Consider the following 19,248-nt stretch of genomic DNA (forward strand, 5'->3'; position numbering starts at 1 on the left):
CAGGCACCGCAGGGGAGCTCAGACACTAAGATGAGGCTTTTTGGAGACCTCCAGCAAAGCCTGGGCAAGCAGTGAGCCCCCTGCAGCCCTGCACCCTAAGACACTGGCAGGGCAGAGGTGCAAATGGCCAGTTTCAGCCTCCCCATACAGCACCACTCCAGGGCAGGACCACCTGCTGACATCTCAGACATTGCCACCATGTCCCTGCTGTCACACAGAGCCACTGTGTCACCCCCAGCCTTGCATCCAATCTGGAAGGGAGGTCCTGGCCTCTCACCAGGGAGAGCACAGCCCCTGCCAGGCCTCCAGAGCACCACTGAGCAGATGGTCCCCACCAGGTCCCGGGAAGCAGAAGAGGACCTTCACAGCAGCAGGGATGGAGGCAAGCACAGGCTCTCCCTGCCCACAAGCCAGTTGAGAAAGCAGACAGGGAGGGGGAAGCCTTGCCCAGAATCACACAAGCAAGAGTGAGAAACCGCACAGGACTAGGAGTGGAAGAGTCTTTATTGCTTTGCGTTCTTACAAGTGAGATATATGCATCTAGGCTTGCTGCAAGGAGACACCCACGTTGCGTTCAGCTTGCAGCACGGCACAGGGGACGCAGGGACACTGGGCACACAAGGTTCGGTCTCTCTGCCTTCTCCCAGGCACCAGGAAAGAGACCCTAGGAAAGTAAGGCAACTGCCAGCTGTGAGAGAATAAAGGACTGTGTGAAAGAGATTATTGCTACAAGACCAGAAAGGTCAGGGACAGGTTCTCCAGAGCCTGTGAAGGACACTGGCTCCTAGCTCAGTGTTCCCAGCAGACAGACTACAGTGGGGACACAAATGAGCCCCCTCCTCCACCAGCCTCTATTGCATCCAGGGCAGGTATTACAAGCCAGAAAGCCAGGGTGGCATTGGTGCTGACCCCAAGGGAAGCTTTTATTCTCTTTAGCTGGGAAAAGCCCAGATCAAGATGCTCCTCCTGTAAAGCTGAGCCCTCCCCAAGCCCCTCCTCACCCACAGCTGAGCCAGCGCTGCTCTGCTCACCAAGGGGATGCTGGGCACCTCCACGCTCATCCTGCACATCCATGTTACTCGTTCAAGCAAGTGCCAAGGGCAGAGAGACCTTCACATCCTCTGTCTAAAGAGGCCCGGCAGCATCCCACGACACTGGCCCAGTACTGCCTCCCTTGCTCACCCTCCAAGCACAAATAGAGGACAACCTCCCAGCCCCTCTCCTTTGGAGCAGCTAAGACCAGTGCCTTCTCCTTCCACTCCTCCCATCTCCGGGAACAGGCACTGCACATACACTCCCATACCTGATTGAACCACGCAAAAAAGAAAACCAGAGACTAGGAACAAAACAAAACAAAACGGGAACAAAAGTTAGAGCGGGGCCCCATGCCGGGTACCCCACCGGAGAGCCAAAGGGCACCTCAGCAGAGGAGCTGTGGCCAAGCCAGCTGGCAACTGGCACTCAGGCATCCACGAGCGTCAGCCCATCGTGCAGGGCACGCTTCCACATGTAATAGGTGGAACGGGCTGTGAGTGGGAAGCGGGCACTGAACTCCTTGTAGGTGGGGAAGGTCTTCGACTCAAAGCGCCGCTGCAGGAACAGCTTGGCTTGCGCCTTGAACTGGGCAGTGGCGATCACATCCATCACAAACATCCGGCTGTTGGCTCTCTCCGACACGGCATAGCCCGAAATGGTGGCGTTGTACGGCGTGGCCGGCGCTGGCTTATCTAGGTGCTTGGTGGCTACCTCCATGTGGAACTGGGGCTTGAGGCCTGGCTCCACCCTTGGAGGTGCCAGGGAAGCCACCCGGTTCAATGGCCGGCTGGAGCTGGTCCAGGGCAGGCGATGCTGCCTGAGGGCCTGGCTGCCACCCCTCCAAAACCAGTAGGCTGTGGAGGAGAGAGACGGGTAGCGCAGGCGGTACTTGCAGAACGGCAGCCGCCACTGCTGGACCTGCCTCTTGGCCACATCTCGCAGCTGCTTTCTCCAGCACAGAGAGGGCTTGAGCTGCAGGAGACTCCTGGGTGCTGGCCGGTCTCCATTCAGCCTCTTCCTAACAGGCACACTGCTTGGCTTCAACTGCAGGAATGGCTTTCCTATTGCTAGAGGTTTCTGGTTATCCAAGGGAGACTGGGGGGGTTTGAAATTGGGGTTCTCCTTGATTGCTTTTCTTCGCCAGTTGTAGTAAGTGGACCTGGAGATGCCAGGGAAGCTGCGCTTGAAGCACCTGTAAGGCACCAGAGTGTTCATGGAAATGCATTTCTCCAGGTAGGATTTGGCTCCTTGCATGAAGATTCCTGCTTGGATGGGGTCTAGGGAAGGATTGGGGGATATTAAGCTCCCCCCCGAATTTGCTGGTTCATCCACATCAGCCTTTTTTGGGACATCCCTGTGGAGCTCCTGCAACCCATGGGCCTCAGCCAGAGCAGAGGCATCACCACTGGCCATGCTCTGCATCTCATGCTTCCAGGCATAGTACGTGGATCGGGAGATTTCTGGAAACATTTGTCGGAAGTGCTGGAGGGGGATTATATTGCCCTCCTGAAAGCAGGACTGGAGGAAGTGTTTAGCTGCAAACCTGGCAGCCGCTTTCTGCCGGTGTTCACGAGACTGGCGCTTCCAGCGGTAGAAGGTGCTCTTGGTAATGCTGTACCTGTCACGCAGGTTGGAGTAGGTCAGCTGGGGGTCACTGTTCAGCAACTCAAGCGTCTTCATGGGCTGGACAGGAGGCTCTGGCGAAGGCATTGTGGGTTCTAGCTCTTCCAGGCCAACCACAGCCACAAAGTACTGTGCTTTGAAGACCTGCCAGGAGAGCTGCTGCCCCGACCACATGATGTGGAGCGTGGAGGTTCGTGGGCCACACTTCCTGGGCCGGATGAGCCGGTTGAAATAGGGCCGGATCTTCAAGTTGCTCATAGGGTAGATGGAGTAGATGTTGCACTGCAGTACTGAGGCAAGAGCATAGACATGCCACATGTTGGCAAAGGTGCCAGGAAAGCAGGTAGCTTTGATGTCAGCATCAAAGATCGCTTCCAGGATAGCCATGGGCAGGCTGGTCATCTCCGGGGTCTCCTCGGTGCAGAGAGAGTAGCGGGCAGCCTGCAGCATCACCTTGGAGTCAATCATCCCATTCAAGTAGTATTGCTTGTGCAGCAGCATCTCCACCACTGTACGCACCTGCAGCTCCAGGCTGAGGCTGGGGTTGCCCCAGAGCAGCACGCTGGCTGCCTCAAAGAGGCGGTTCCCCTCACCTTTGCAAACCAAAGGCAGCATATTACTTGGAGCATCCTCAGGATAGAGGCTCCTGGCTACGCGGTCAACCTCCAGCTCCTCTTGGAACTGCCTCCCACAATAGCCAGGCAGGGAGAAAGATGACAGGGTCCTCTCTGCCTCCAGCGCAGCACTGGTGAGGCCCTCCAGACCAAAACATTCGGTGGCTTCCTGCAGCTCCTGCAGCACAGACTGCACCAGCTGGTGCCGCTGGATCATCCTGGAGGATGGCAAAAAGAAAAAAAGTCACTGGAAATGAAGACAGTGCATGCTCCAGACTGCCAGGGGCCTGGCCTCCAGGTCCAGCTCTTCCCCAAAGGACAAGACTGGGGAAGAGGGTAGACGAAAGGCCACTGCTCACCCCCACACACACACATTCCCAAAGACAAAGGAGGAAGACTGGGTCCCCACAGACAGACCTGGGACAGGGACAAGGGCTCAGCTTGCTCTGCAGTGACCTCCTGTGGGCAGCACGCATGGCACACAGCCTCCAGAGACACTTGTCTAGGTGAAACTAAGGAGTGACTGCACCCATCAGGGCGGGAGGCCAGGTCACCTCCTACCCCTGCACACCGGGCTGTGCCCAGCCTCACCCTCACACCCGGCTCCATCCCTTTTATTTTAGCACTCCGCTGCCAGCACCCAGAGAGGAGAGAGCCTGAAGGGGAAACGTTTGTCATCTCTGCAGGAAGAGACCTGTGACAGAGCAACACTGTGCAGGGGCATGGAGGGACCTGGCTCAAGGAGTTCAGCCCAACAGACGAAGGGGCAACAAGCTTGCCCCCTCCCTTAGAGGGGGGCACTGCAGCCGCACACATTGAGTGCGCCAAAAACCTACTGCCACAGGACCTGGGATGGGAAGAAGAGCGGGAGCCAGCCCATGCCACGGTTGCTGCTGCCTGAGCTGACACTAGATGTCACTTGCTGCTCAGCAGACACACACCACCAGCCAGGGAGAAGCCACAAAAGGAAGGCTTCTCCCAGATGAGCTACCGGGCAGGAGGCAACCCAAAAGTGCAGACGGAGCACGAGGGCTGGGTGGATAGTTCAGAGGCTGTATGGAGCCCTCTTCCCTGCCTGAGCCCATCCCTGTCCTGTCCTTCCTCTCTTTGCATGCCCGTTCCCACTCGGGCAATCCAAAGGGTCAAACCTACAGGCCCCCTTTGTCAGCTTTCGTCCTGATTCCTACATGGATCTGCCCTCACCCCTCCAGGAGCTTTCACAATGCCTCTGGTCCATATCCCATGATCCAGCTCCATCAGTGCATCCCTCTTCAGCACCTTTTCCCACCCATCAGCCAGCCCAGTCTCTCTCTCTTGAGCCAGTTCTCTTCCACGGACTACACCACCTCACTCAGCCAGGAAACGCAGTCAGGCCCATTTTCTCCTAAGGCTCATTCACATACCACCCCCAACATGTAGGGCATCACTTTGTAGTCTACTTGATTCACATCTCAGCTGGAGACCCACCTTCCCACAACACCTCACAGGTGTCACTTGCAGCTCTGCAGGAAGATGGGGACACAGCAGAGCCAGGCAAGAAAAGCAGCAGCCCTGCAGTAAAGCAGATGTCCCTCCTGACCTCTCCCAATTCTCAGCCCTGCTGCAGATAAGGTTATTCGTGCTCTAGCATCTACAGCCCCTGGCCATGACCCAACAGCAAACAAAATGAGGTGCCACAGAATCACACAGCTGCATCCCAGCTACTTCACCACAAGGAGCCTCCATGCTGCTGCTGCCCCTTGCCTTTAATCAGGCCACAGCTAATCACCAGATTGACTCCCTTCCCCTGCTCCAAGCTCCTTCATGGTCTCCTGCATGTCAGGGGCCAGGGCCCTCTCTTACAGCTGTTCCCACAGCTGTGGGGCATCAGGTATCGGAGACAACACACAAGAATGCACACAGCTGTGAAGCAGGGGAGATAAACTAGTCTTAAAATTCTGGTCTGAGCAAGTATGGGGTTGTCACTTCAGGTTGGGTCTGTACTGTTGTGCTCCTGGAAATTTGTAGAAATTTACAGGTCATAGAAATTTTGACTAAGCCCATGGTGAACAACATGCGCTGGAGGAGCTGAAGCAAAGGCATCCCTCAGGAGAGCTGCAGAGCTCAAGTCCTCCTTCTCCATGGCCTGCCAAACAATTTTAGGGCCTGCCACCTCCCCCTGCAGGAGCCACCACATCCCCTTTCAGCCCCCAAAGCCCAGCAGCAGAGCAAGGAAAGGCAAGACAAGCTTTTCCCCTGGAGGGGGTGAGGAGCCAACACAGGCTAGGGACTGTCAGCAACAACTCTGGTCTTTATGGCCTGGTGGGCATTTTTCACCCCCTTATAGCTTGGGGGGAGAGGGAGGGCGAAAGGGATAACTAGAGGCACAGGATTTAATCCTGCCCTTCAGTGATAACCTCATAGCCTCAATGTCACAGCTTCTGCTGCCCAGAGGAACAGGACCTTGAAAGCAATCCTAAAGCAAAACCCACAGCTGAAACAGGACAGATGAACTTTCAGGGCAGGGTAAGCCAGAAGCAGAAGTCAGCCAAGCTGGGGACTTAGGTTCACCACTGGATAAAACCCAGCAGCTCTCAACACAGAGGGCCTGCTGCAAAGGTAGCATTTTTCGCCGTGCACCCCCGGCGAAGCCAGCTGAACACGACAGACGAGCGCTCCCTAAACCGCCTCAGCACCAAGAGTGAGCCAAGGGAGGTTTTTGCTGCTGATAAAGGAGGCTTTACCTAACCTGGCCGCTTTTGCATTGTAACAGATAAGCAAGCACTTGCAGATCACGTTCCCTCACCTAAACTGATGGGCTGGTGGCATCCAGTAGTGCAAGTTCCCCAAGCCAGCCCTGAAAACGCTCCCCACCGAGCAGGAATCCAGAAGACCTCAGCCTCTGCTGCCCCGGCTGCTCGGGACTGCAGGCATCTTGCAGGAGCAGGGGTGTCCATGCCGCCCAGCCCAGCTGGGTTAGACGGCTTGCTTCCCAGTCCCAGCTGCAAGCGCAGGACTTTCATTTTGAGAGGCTTTCATTTGAGAGGTTTAACCACCATAACCACACCACAGAAGCGATAATCTCAGGGAGCTCTCTAGGCTAGACATACCACCGCATTAGAGGTCCTGAGGGGGTGAACAGCCCTGGCAGCCCAGGCAGCGGGAGAAGCCTGCTCCGTGCTCCATCTGCCAACACCCACAGAAGACCTCCACAGAAGCCTAGAAATGGGGCAACACTCCCCTGGAGAGAGAAAAGCCGCTAACCCGCCCTAACCTAGGCCACAGCGCTGCGGCTGAGCCTGCTTTCAGCCGCCCCGCGGGCGGGGGCACTGACCGCCCGAGCGCAAGCGGCGCCTGACAGCCGCCTCCAGCCCGCGCCACCCGTGAGCGCGCCCCCGCGGCCGCCTCCACGGCCGCTCACGCCTCTCCCGAAGGCGGTGGCTCCGTGCGGCCGCCCCCGGGACGGGGACACCCCTGCGCCCCTGGGACCCGGGCGGGAGCACGGGCAGCCGCTTGTCTCTCCCAGGAGACAAAGGGACGAACAGCCCCGGAGCAGGGGAGAGGTCGTCGGTGCCCGGGCAGCCACCCAGGGCAGGGGAAGGTGCCCGCCGTGGCGGGGCAGCCCGTGGGGTCAGGGCTAAGGGAGGGACGGGAAGGGAGCCGCGGCCCCGACGGCACCCGACCCGACCCGGCCCCGCTCTGCTCTGCTCCGCTCCGCTCCGCACTCACCTGGCTCCGCGGGTCGCGCCCCACCCGGCCCCTCGGCCGCCCCGCACCTTTAAGGGCGGCGGCAGGAAGCGGCGCGGACCCGCCGCCGCCGCCGCCCCGGTGCCAGCCCCGCAGTGACCCCCGGGAGCGGGCGGCCGCGTGCGGCGCCGGGCCGGGCCGGGCCGAGCCGGGCCGCCCCTCCCCGCCTGCCCCCTCCCTCCCCTCCCCCGCCAGGAAGCGGGCCATCCCCGCGGCCCCGGCCCAGATGAAAGCGGAGCGGGCCGGGGGTCACTTCCAAAGCTAAAGTGATAATGGCCATTGTCCCGCCGCCGCCGCGCTTAAAGGGCCCGCCGCCTCCCGCCGCCCCACAGCATCCTCCTGCCCCATACCCCACCCGGGCCTGCAGCCCCATGGTGGGTGGTGAAGCCTGCTGGGGCTGCAGGGTGGGAGCTGGGTGCCAGCACGGGGCACCCCTCGTGTCCCACGGGGTGCAGGCAGGCCCTGAGTGGGTGTCACTGCAGCCACGGGACCGGGACCATAGGGTTGGCCCAGGCCGTGTGCGTGCCTGCCCCAGTCTCCCTGCTCGCTCCTGCCAAGGCCATGGTTCTTCCTTCGCGCTGCTAACTAGGAGATAGTTACCCTTTCCTCTCCTCTCCCTAAGTGTAAGGGGACGCTGTAAGGCAACGCTGGTGGGACCCCAGGCTCATAGGGCTGATGAAGCTCAGCTGTGCTGCCCTTCAAAACCTTCTGGTTTGTCTGTGGGAGGCACCCAAGTGACAGCAGCCTTTTCCCTGCCCTCCACTCTGGGCAGGCTTGTGTCCACCCACCCGTGCCCTGGCCCTCGGTAGAGCAGCCTTCCTCCCTGCTATCTCTGCCCCTCTGCCTCACCTGCCTAATCTCAGGGCCAAGGCCCCCCTCCTTAACTCCTGCTCGCACAATGGGTTCATCCCATCCCTCGGGCATCACGTGAGGCTGTGCAAACAGCCCTCGCACCAGACACCTCGCTCCCATCGCTGAGCCACCAACGCCAGCTCCACCCCTTGTCCTCTTCACAAGCATGGAACCCTTAGAACTTCCTCCAGGACCTGCCTCATCCCAAGCTACACCACCCCAAAGCGGGTCCCCAAGGAACCCATCTGTTCTTGGGTGTGAAGACTGGGTGTGTTTTAGTAAGGGGGGCCACGGCTTGGTCAACAGGGAAGAGTTGGGGCTCTTCACCGACTGGTATTGGTGCTTCATGTCCCCTGTGTTGTGTAGCTCTGGTTGCAGGTAGCATCCGGTTTCCTCTCCCCAGACTACCCTGAGGGACCAGCCTGGACCCCGCCACAACCTCCTCACACAGCAAGGGGCACAAAATAACTCCTGATGTCAGAGACAGCAAGGGCTTCCTTCACCGCATGCCATCACCTCACTGTGGCGTTCATTTCTGCTGCAGTGTTTGGCAACAAGAGGGCAGGAGGACTCATGGAGACACCATGTATGGGGTTCTTGTGCAATTTGAGGAGAAAACTAAACGCAGACCTTTCAAACAGGGGAAGTGAGGGTGGAGAAGTGAGCCCAGCTCCCTCTCCTGCTGCCCTCCCTTCCATGTTAGTCCAGGATTAAGCATCGCAGCACACACCTTCGCTGCCCTGCATCCTACCTTCCACAGAAGCACACACCCCGGAGCATTTTTTCCTACTTTTCTTGTCTCACATCTGAGCCCAGGAGCACAGGGGGAGGCTGGTCACAGGTTTGACAGGAGGAACGGGCTCCCTGGAAGCTGTGGACTGGCTGCGAGTCCTCCCAGCCTCAGCTAGGAGCCATCACCCCAGCTGACACCGAACCCCGGCCTTCAGTGCTCACAGGGGTGACTCTCGCTGGACACCAAAATACTACAGAGCAAGGAAGAAAGACTTAAACCATCCCCTGGTGAGCTTTTTCCCCCTCAGGCAATCCTCGTATCTCCAAAGCCAGCTCCACTCTCGCTATCAATCTGGCCAGTCCTGGATCTTTTCCCAGGCAGGCTGGTGTTCATATCCACAGCTGCTGAGCTCCCTTTTTCATCCTTCATCCTTTTAACTTCTTTGGTTGCAAATGCAAAGCGGTGCTCACAGGGCAGTGAGACACTGGTAAATGCCGGAGTCAGCAGGGTCAGTGATTAACATAGGAGCTGGAAAACACACAAAGAGACAGCCTGGGCAGTTCTGTTATGCAGATGACTGCACACACCGGCTTCCAGCTTATAAACAAGTAGTTAGCATTTTTCTGTTCCTTGGAGGAGTTCTGTGGGGGACCAGAGTGCTCCCTTGATTTGGTGCAGGATGCTTCAGCATGACAGTAGGCTGTGGCGACTTTTGTAGTTTAACTCCAGCTGCCAGAAGATTTTCTGTCTGCTGTGTTTTAACCTGCCTCCTGCAGCTCATCCTCTCTCAGTCCTCATCCAAGTCCCAGAGCAAAGGTGCAGAGATCATAGAATCATAGAATCATTTAGGTTGGAAAAGACCTTTGAGATCATCAAGATGTCCCGCTGCGCGTGGGTCTCAGGCCACACCGGAAGGCAGGTTTTACTGCTTCAAGTTTGAGCATGGAGTCTTCTCCCAGGGCAAGAGTGACCTCCATGTTCAGCAGATAAAATTCTCATTGGTTTGAACCTCATGAGGTGGGGCACCCCAAGGACTTGGTGCTGGGTTCTTGTACAAGGTAGGGGTTCCTCTGGCTCACTGGAATGTGACAATCCTGACAGTGCCACATGTGGGGACAACATTCAAACAGTCAGTTACCCCACCACCACCAGGAAAGCTCCCCAGTCCCACCTCCACTCCCACCTAGGGGACCTCCAGGAGTCGAGGGAGTCAGAGTACCCTGCCCACTGCAGTGCTGTCCATGGCTGGACCAGAGGACACCATTTAGGTAGGATGGGATATGGCTGAAACATCTGGGACAGACAAATGCCATTCAGGGCAGGTCACACTGTGGACCAATTGCCAAAACTACCTTTGGAATTGGAACAGATTGACCCAAACCATTCTGTGATCCACCTATGATCTATAAATGGGCTGAATTGACATGTCTATCCCCTCAAAGCCGTTGGTGGGGCCCTGGCTTCTGTTTTTCCCATCTTTCTCCCTCCAGAGCACTGCAGAGACTGAATCAAGTGCTGTCATCCCTCTGGGGAGTCAGGGCAGCTATGACTGCTCATGGGCTGGCAGGACTGAGAGCATGGGGGCTTCCAGGAGAGTCCTAATTGTCTACTGTCTTGGCTGGGTTTCTTCCCTGTGCCTGGCATTGCTCGACGAGGAAAAAGCAATGAGCAGAGCTTGCAGCCTGAGGTAGCAACAGAAGTAGGGTTGCTGCAGCCACAGTCTGCCCGCCAGTTACAGGGGGAAGGAGGGGAAAGTGATTCTGGTGTAACTACGCCCAACAGGGGCCTGGAAAACATAGAGTCCACGCCAATTTTTGTAGTAATTTATTCAAACTGAGTGACAGAAGTCCTGTTTTGGGGTTCACGTTGTCTGGTACTTCTCATTCCCAGCCCTGAAACCATCTCTGAATCCACTGCCTCACGCCTGTGCTGGAGCCCTTAAAGGGATGCTTGGATAGCCAGACTGCTGGGCTCTGCAGAGAAGCCCTGTGGGGCACCCTCCTGTCTGTGCATGCCCCAGCAGGATTCCGGGCGCCAGCAGACAGACAATTTTTTTCAGTTCTGCTCACATCACACCAAGAGGGAGAGGGACAAACTACAGGGAGTTTTCAGCCAGGAGCAACGGAGCTGGAGTGATTGAATTATAGGAGATGATGTGAGGAGCAAAATCTATTTAGTGGTGCTGAAGTGAGAACTGGTGGGCAGGGACATCCGAGTGCATCAACCTCAGCAGGCAAGAGCAGTTAACAGGGGTCACCTCAGCTGTGTGGCTGAGGATAGAGGGAGAGCACAGAGGGCAGAAGAATGTGGCCTGAAGTTTAGGACAGCTTGGTGACAAGGCCCAGCCAGGAGTTTCATCTCCCAAGGGAAGCAGGGAGCTGGCCTGGGCACTACATCCCATCTTGGACAAGAGACTGGAGGCCCCTAAGGCTCTCCCACACCTCTTCCTCTGCAGCAACTCAGAGTTTGGGGCCATTCCCCTTCCTCCAGCACCCTTCAGTGCTGCCTCCTTCCCATCCCGTAGAGAACACCCAGGGCACCCATTGCTGTTCTCCACTCTCTGACTTAAGATCCCCCCTTTTGGGATCAAGGGACCTCAGCGCCATCCCCCGAGAGTGACCCAGAGCACCCTGTCCCTCTCCTAATGGTGGTTGTCTCCCAGCTCATCTTCTGGGTGATGTTCAGGACCGACCAGTCTAGTGCACCAGGAGTGCACAGGAGAGCCAGGTCTGCCTGTCCGCTTCCCTGGTGTAGCGGAGCCCTGACAGCAGGTCCCATCTCTAATTCTCCTCTGCTCAGCTCAGGGCTCTCTCCCCTTCTGGCTTCTGTCCAGCTGGGCTCCCTTTTCTTTCCCACTCTGTGAGATGGAAGGTTTGAACTTGGTGCCAGCACTGTGCCCTTGCTCCCTGAGGCTGCCAGGCACACGGGAGGGAATTACGTGTGAAGCACCGAGCGCAGTACCATTGCGCTGGGCGAGGAGCGGGAGTCTTGGCCACATCCTGGGGTCCTGGCCATAGGTGGGAGGGGTGGGGGGGAGCTGGGAACTGAAGGAGATTCAAAGTCAAGATCAAAGCGTTTCCCTCTGAAGCCCTAACACTCTCCTTCCCTCCCACTTGCACATAAAAGCACTCTGCCCTCAGCAGGCTCTCTGCTGGGGAGGGTGGGTGGAGGAGGGGGCTGCTTTCCCCCTCGCTTTTCCTGTGTTACTAATAACTCTTCCCAGAGGTGAAGTGGTGAAAACCCTTCCACCCCTCCTCCTCCATGCCTGCTTCTTGCCCAGATCCAAGAGGCCTGAAGCCATTTCAATGACTGCGAGTTCATGGCAGATCTCGCCTGCTTTGGGGTGTTACCCACCGATGCCAGCACGGGGGAGATGCAGCCAGCAAAGCCTTTTAAATGTACAGTGGAAAGACACTGTTAGAGGCAAAGCACGAGGATTGAAAAGAAAGCAGAGCAGTTTGGCCCACAGGAGGAGGAAAGGCTAATTAAGGCACAGAGCATGGAGGAGGAAAAGGCAGAATCATTAAGATATCACAGCAGGAGCCGGTGGTGCAGCTCCATGGAGGGTTAAGCCATGCTGAGCCCAGCCTCTGCTGTTTTCTCCCCCTCAGTTCTCCATTCCCACCCTCTGCTTTGGGGTGCACAGGAGTGTGGGGGACTCTGTCAGTCAGTTCAGGTTGCTGATCCAGCTGAAAAGGAGTTGTTTTAGTTCATACCCTAACACAGACAGAGCTGAAACTCAGGATGGGAATCTCCATTACCCCTTCCTTACTGATAAGAGAGAGGGCTAAAGCTTACAGGTGATCCCAAACTGAAGAAGGTGCAAGCTCCAGCGAGGACAGGCACATGTAAAGAGGCTGGAGACTGGAAACATGGGTGGGAAGTGGCAGATTCAATTTTGGAAAGCCCGGGAAGGCCTTACTTTTCTGGCAGTGCTTCATTTCACAACATCACACAAACCCGGCAGCGTTAAGAAATACCTGCGATGGGAAACCAGAGGGAAAGCAAGCTGCAGAGTCAAGGCTGCAGTTCTGTCTTTCTTTCGGTGGTCACGGCAGCTCCTGCTTGTTTTAGAGCGCACCCAGGGCCACTTACCCCCCCCAAAAGCACTCAAAGATGGTTTTGTCAGGCTGCTCCCTACAGGCCAGCAGGCAGAGAGGGACGGGAGGGAAGTGGCAGCCCAAGGGGGCAGTGGGGACCGCCGGGAGGCAGGGGCTGGGAGGCGGGGGGTGCCGGAGGATCTGGGGGGCTTCACCATGGGTCCCGGGCAGGGGGAAAATGCATCGGAGAGGAGGCAGGGGAAGACGGGGGATGGGATGTTTCACACCTAGCAAGCAGGAGCAGATGGGGCTGGGGTTAAATGCCACAAGGAATTAACTTGCACTGCCACAAGGAGCCCAGGACTTAGCAAGCCGTGCCTGGCTCTCCCTTCCCTGGATCCACGGCAGACTGTTTAGTGATGGGTTAGCAATGCGGAGAAGGTTTCTCTAGGGTCTGTAGCTAGTCAGGGAGCTGAGATATGGCCCTGCAGTGTAAACAGAGCCATACATCCCTGCTCAGGTTGTGATTCCCCAGTCCTTTCCCAAGCCCTGCCCCCAGGCACACTCTGAAATGGCCATGGTGTTTGCTGGGGGAGAAACGTGAGAAGTAGAGCCAGAGTGCTGTAAAAGATGTAAATGTTTTGGTGCTAAGAGCAGCTCTGAGTGTCTAAGACACAGCCTCGGCGGGGGGATGGAGAGGCACAGAGAAGGCACTTCTCTTTTGTTCTTGATCTTGGCTGCCTTAGGAGGGAGAAAAATCCTGGAGCTGATTCACTGAAGGGAGCTCACAGCATGTGCTTTATCAGGTGGTGGTCGTGGGGTGACAGGGACAGGACAAAGGGCAGGGAGGAGGTAGGAGGAAGGGTTTGGGACAGACAGTTGTGGCCGTCTCATCTCTCTGTCAGATCCTCTGGCTGCCTTGGTGCTGGGAAGCCATTTCATCAGCGGGGGAGGGAAGGGGAGTAATATCCCCTCACCATAAGGTGGGCGAGTGAGCAAAGGAGTCAGTTCAGTCCCAGTAACCACTGACATGGTGACACACATAATTGCCACAGCTGCAATACTGCACTGTGAGAGGATGTGACTGCCTAGGAGCAATCGTCACCCAGGTCTGATGCAACAGCTGAGAAAAAAACCCGATCCTCTTAACATAAAAATTAGTCACTGCTGAGGTCAGGTTTTCAGAGAGCTGATCTCTGCCCTCTGGAGCTTAACCTTTAGGTATGACTGATAGCATTGTGAATTCCAGCAGTAAAAGAGCTGAGAGAAGGGAGATGAGGGCAAGGAGAAAGGGACACTGCTGAAGAAACAGACTGATGCACCTTCTTTCATCCCTGAGTGCCATCCCTGAGCGCATGTGCTCCGCTTTTGTGTTTTAAGTGCCTGGACCCATGAGCAGACAGCAGCAAAGCAAAGATGGGGGAGACAAGACTGAGGGAGAAGAAAGAAAGGGCTGGGAGGTGAGGAACTGCCAGGAGAACAAAGCTACTTGGTGTATGGGAAGAGGGACCCATGGAGTACGTGCAGAGAAGCCCACAGGCTCTTCAAAAGAAACAGCATTCAACAGGCTGGTAGGTGTGATAGGTGCATAAGGAAGGGACTCCAGCTCATAGGATCCCTCATCTCTTATCATAGATTCTTCAGACTTGTCCAGAAATTTACTTGTGCTGAAGCATTTCATAACCCAGAGTTCGGGTGACTAGAAAGAAAAAAAAGTTGGTTTCTGTATTAAACTTGAGATCACTGAGAAGCCAGGGAGGGTCAATTCACTGACACAGCCCATTGCTGCTTTCTTGATGTCCCTCTCTACCTTCCACCCAGGGTTTTGCACTGCCCCGCTCCCTTTCATGCAGGAGAGCGGGGAGCACACGCTGCCGTTCACCATTACGCTGGGGATTGCTGCCTTATCCCCAGGTCCCAGCTTGAGAAATCCCCTGCAGAAGTGGCCACCACAAGTAGTGTGTCCTTTCCAAGCAGCCCAAAACTTCACTGTCTGCCCCAAAATAACCCAAACGTGCAGGAATCAGCCCCGCTCCTCCTTTCCCTTGTCCCCTGTGACAAGTGGGCAGCTGCTCACGGGGACCATCCCTTGGCCTCCGGGGTTCCCAGAGGGAGCAGCTTGTGCTGGTGCAGCTCCCTTCCCAGAAGAGGCGGCTGTGCCCCATTTCGCTGGCCCTGCTACCTGTGGCAGCCACGACATGGCTCGACGCCTGGAGCCGGCCCCGCAGCCACGGCCCTGCCACAGGCCTGCCTGTCCCTGGCCGGGACGCCACAGCTCAGCCAGCGGGCCGGCTGTGTAAGCAGGCAGGCGGTGGGAAGGCGAGGAGAGACGCGAGTACAGCCCGCAGCCCCGGGCCACGGGTGTGCGTGGACGCCGTGGGGCCGGGCGGCGCCGGCCGCTCCCCCTCGACCCCTCCTGGCGCCGCCAGGGGACGCTGTGTCCCGCGGGCAGCGCGGCGCCTCGCCAGGGGGCGCTCCGGCTCGGTGACCTGCGGGGAGGGGCGGTGCTGGGGGCGGAATCTCTATGGCGACGCCGCACCCGGAAGCTTTCGGCAGCGCGGCGGCGGCCGCCCCTGCCCGGGCGGGCGGCGCGGGACTGATGCACGGCGAGAAGAGGTGATGAATATTCATGCCGTAGCGCCCGGGGGGGGCGGGTCCCGGCCTCGCCCAGGCGGGTCCAGACGCGCGCTGATGGCGGGAGGCAGCGCCGGCGTAGGGGCCGCCGGCGGCCGGTGAGGACAGGGCGGGCCGGGGGTGCCCCCGCGGCCGGGGTCCCGGCGGGGCGGGGCGGGGCGGGGCGGAGGTGAAGTGGGCACCCCCGAGAGCTCACTGGCGGCCTCTGCGTCCTTCTCCGTTGCAGACCTGGCCTGCGGCTGGACGCGCTGTTCCTGCGGCGCTTCCTGCGGCTGCAGGCTGTGCTCTTCCCCGGGTGGCCCTCCCCGGGCGCCCTGATGTTCCTGACCCTGCTGTGCGTCGCCTTGCTGGGTGAGCCTGGGGGCTGGGGGACGGGGGGCTGCACCCCACGTCTGCTCCCGGTTCCCCCGTGCTCCCTCCCCCCCTCTCCTTTGCCATTGCATCTCAGCCCTTCATTTCTTTCCTGTGTTTGCCTCTTTCCTCCAGAGCAGCTGGTTATTTACCAGGTCGGCGTCATCCCTAGCCAGTACTATGAGGTCCTAGGGAACAAGGACTTCTCCGGGTTCAAAACGCTGACTGCCATTGCCCTGACTCTGATCGTAGTGAACTCCACGGTAAGACAGGCTCCCGTGGCCTGAGAGGGGAAGGGAACACTGCCCATGGCTCCTGGTGTGATCCTGGTGATGAAGGATCTAGGTCTGCCCTTGTCCCATTAGGTAGCTGTATGTGGGACAGATCAGTGCTACAAACTTTTAGTTTTTATTTCATTTTGGGAAATGCTTGGTCTTCTCACTCATCTTTTCCTGTCTGTCTCCTTGCCCTTGTTCTAGCTAAAAAGCTTCGACCAGTTTATCTGCAACATGATGTACGTGAGCTGGAGGAAGTCCCTCACTGAATACCTCCACAACTGCTACTTCCAGGGCCAGGTCTACTACAGCCTGCACATGCTACGTGAGGACATCGATAACCCGTAGGCTGCCTGTGGCTTCTCTCAGCCTCTTGTTTGGCTTCTCCTAGGCTGCTTTGCACCTTTTCCTGACTTCTCTGTGTCTCTGGGTAGGGGCTTGAGCTCTAGAAGCTTTTGCCATCTAGGCACAAATACTCTCATGTGCCCTGGGTGGGAGGTGGTACTTGTTGCTGGGAAATCCTGTGACTGCCAGTCATGATGGTTTCAGGGACAGGATGTTTCTGTCGTGAGGAAAATGGAGGCCCAGCAGAACAGGGATCTAGTGCTGTTATAAAACATGCTGTCTGCAAATTCAACCCTTGACACTCAGTGTGACGTTGCAAAGGGCCTGGCTGGAGTCAGAGAGTACTGCCTCTCCCTGCCTTCACTCAGCCAGTGCGTTAGGACAGTCCCTGTTGACCTGTTTGAACTTCAGCCACCAGAGTCTGAACACTGCTTTTTTTTCAGTTGTTTTTTCAGTGCTTTTGATAACCCATGGGAATCACGTCCAGGAATGGCTTTTGTTTTGCACTGTATGAGGGCTGCATTTCCCCTTTCCTGTTCCTAGGAAAGAAATGTCTGGGGTGACTTGAAATAGAAGAGGAGGAGGAGCATTGAGTCCCTCCTTGCTTATCCCAGCCCACCCTGAGATCCCTTTCCAGTTTGTTTCATGCACTGTCCTGCTTACTGCAGAGCTGCTGACCTACCCGGGCTGTGCAGCAAAGGTCAAGCACCTCCCTGCCTCACAACTGCCTGCTGAACCTGGTCTTCCAGCCTGTCCTTGCACGCAGGACACTGCTGTTGTAGTTACACACTTTGAATAGTTAAAGATTCCACATTAGACATCATTATTAAACACTTGCTGAAAAACTAGAAACCAGGTGATAACTTTCAAAATTGTGTGGCTTTATTCAGTTGCTTTGAGACCCCAAGCTCTCCTCCCCTGGAGGGGGCACCCCTTGTCTAGTCATGGCACTGGTACCATCTCCCACATCCCGGGGTGCCTGTGAGAAATGGCTGTCTTGCAGGGACTCCTAATTGTTGCTAATAGTGGTGACCTCAAGGAACTGAAGCAGCCTCTGTGCTTCTGCTGCCCGACCTTGCCCCTTTGTTGCACAGTGTGGTGATCTGTGTGGCTGCACAATGAAATCGTGCTGGGTGCCTCATATGTTTTTTTGTCTGGATCTTTTTTCAGCCAGACTCGTTCCCTGGCTGCTTCTGTTGGCCCAGCACTAGGAGACAGCCTGAGTAAGAGCAACCAGCTGTGTGCAGGGGGAGCAGCAAGCGAGGAGAGGGCTTAGCTTGAGTCAAACAGCACTAGTGCCAAACATGCAATCGCAGCTTCGTGATGCTGATGTGTTTTCTAGCCATTGTTGGGGTTACTCCCACTCTCATTAAATGTTAATTTCTGGTAGGGTTTTGCAGTGGCATGGAGTTGCAAGGAGAGATTAAAAAGCCATGCCTGTCACCAAGGTATGCAGCGCTTCCCAGGCAGTGTAGCACATTGGCCGTGGCCAGAAGCTCCAGCACGCCTGCCTTTTCCTTTGGGCAGGGGGAAGGGGAGGACAGAGGCCCCTCACCACATGACTGTCCTGCTCAGGTTTATTTTTAACCAGGGAATGTGTTCACATTGTGCAGTGAAATGCATGAGATAACTGGGTCGGTCGGCTCTGCAGCAACAGAGCCAGCTCTCCTGACCTTAGCTGACTGAATGTGTGGGACTGCTGTGGAGTATTTTTCATTACCACCTTGCTTCTGCTTACACATCCAATCTTACTGTTTAGTCTTTTTTGGTGCCACTACAAAAATTCTCTTTATCTTGCCATTGCTTGATGAAAATGTTTTCCCTGCACTGAGTACTTGGAGAACAAACTAGAACAATGAATTGACCTCTCATTATGCAGTGCAAGCCAAAGTGAGTGTTAGCACAGTGTCATCCATCTAGAAGGAATTAAGAGTGGGTTCTGAGTGGCATACAAACACTTGCAGCTCCTAGCAGGGCTTTTGAGTTGACATTTATGTGTTATCATTACATGTTGCTTAATAGCTTGTACAAAGCAATATCCTGCCATGAGTCTATAGCATGACTTAAATTATAACTTTATGGGAACAGTTACAGTCTGAGGAAAAGGAAAAATTATGACTGTAAGGTCCGTCAGGGTGAGAGCTGACCCAAAATTAAATCCATTGCTGTTCCAGGACTTCAAAAAAGTTGAGAGATGAATGTTCTTCTGGTTGTTATCTGCACTGATGGCTATGCAGGAGTCCAGTCTTGCTCTTCATTCTGGACTTCAGCATTCACAGTCATGGCCTTTCCACTTGTGCTTAGTGCATCAGTCTGAAGCCCTCATCCACGTGCTCTGGACTGATGAGGTGCTGAGGGAGTAAATACACTGAAATCCTTCCTAGTTACCCCAAGTGCAACTCCTGCTCAACAGTGGGACAGATGGACTTGAGGGTCTGTCACCTATGTGCCTGGCTGCCGATGGGGCGAGGAGGCTTAGTGCACTGCTGCGTGCTCTTGTGGGATGGGGTGGGTGAAAGGGGACCAGCAAAGGGACCAGAGGGCACTCCATGCAGAGCAAAGGGACAAGCTACTGTGGAAGGGTGGCTTTGATGGAAGTGTTTGCAAATATCCAACAGCTGGCAAAGACCTGGCCTGTGCCCTAGCCAGTCCTGGTAGCTCTGGTGCCTGAGATGCAGTACCAGTACTGAAGGTTTCAGGGAGAGTCAGTAGTTTTTGGTAGTACAGGGGTGGGTCCAGGAGAGGAGTAAAGGACAAGGATGGAGAGACCTTTAACACAGAGTTGGACAATGTTGTTGAAAGTGGAACAAGGGGTTAACACAAGGAACGACATGAAAGTAACAGCAGGGGCTGTTCTTCCTGGATACCAAGAAGGCCCTTGGGTGGGTTCTGCCAGGCCATGGAAATTGTCTCCTATGGGGAAATGGGAGTCACAGCTACAGGTCCTTCCCAGGCGTGGTTATTCACCTGACCCCTGTCCTAAGTTCAGGGAGTGCAACAGCCTGGCTTGTGCCCTGTTA

General features: G+C 56.3%; 2 protein-coding genes across 2 annotated transcripts in view; one reads left to right on the forward strand and one right to left on the reverse strand.

The window, feature by feature from the left end:
* Nucleotides 1-1,399: 1,399 nt before the first annotated feature.
* VRTN (vertebrae development associated) lies at nt 1,400-3,489 on the reverse strand (the record flags this gene model as incomplete). The annotated part of the gene is made up of 1 exon (XM_081999949.1): nt 1,400-3,489. One exon carries the CDS (start codon nt 3,487-3,489, stop codon nt 1,462-1,464), a length of 2,028 nt encoding a protein of 675 aa, XP_081856075.1. The 3' UTR covers nt 1,400-1,461.
* Nucleotides 3,490-15,314: 11,825 nt separating this feature from the next.
* ABCD4 (ATP binding cassette subfamily D member 4) overlaps nt 15,315-19,248 on the forward strand; it is a gene marked incomplete at both ends in the record, with an annotated part of 14,255 nt that continues 10,321 nt past the window's right edge. Inside the window, 4 exons of the mRNA XM_082000141.1 lie at nt 15,315-15,355; nt 15,484-15,608; nt 15,744-15,871; nt 16,088-16,227. Coding sequence (XP_081856267.1) covers nt 15,315-15,355; nt 15,484-15,608; nt 15,744-15,871; nt 16,088-16,227 — 434 coding nt within the window. The remainder of the gene's footprint in view (nt 15,356-15,483; nt 15,609-15,743; nt 15,872-16,087; nt 16,228-19,248) is intronic.

Source organism: Phaethon aethereus (assembly GCF_964289735.1).
Source record: "Phaethon aethereus genome assembly, chromosome: 5".
Lineage (NCBI taxonomy): Eukaryota > Metazoa > Chordata > Aves > Phaethontiformes > Phaethontidae > Phaethon > Phaethon aethereus.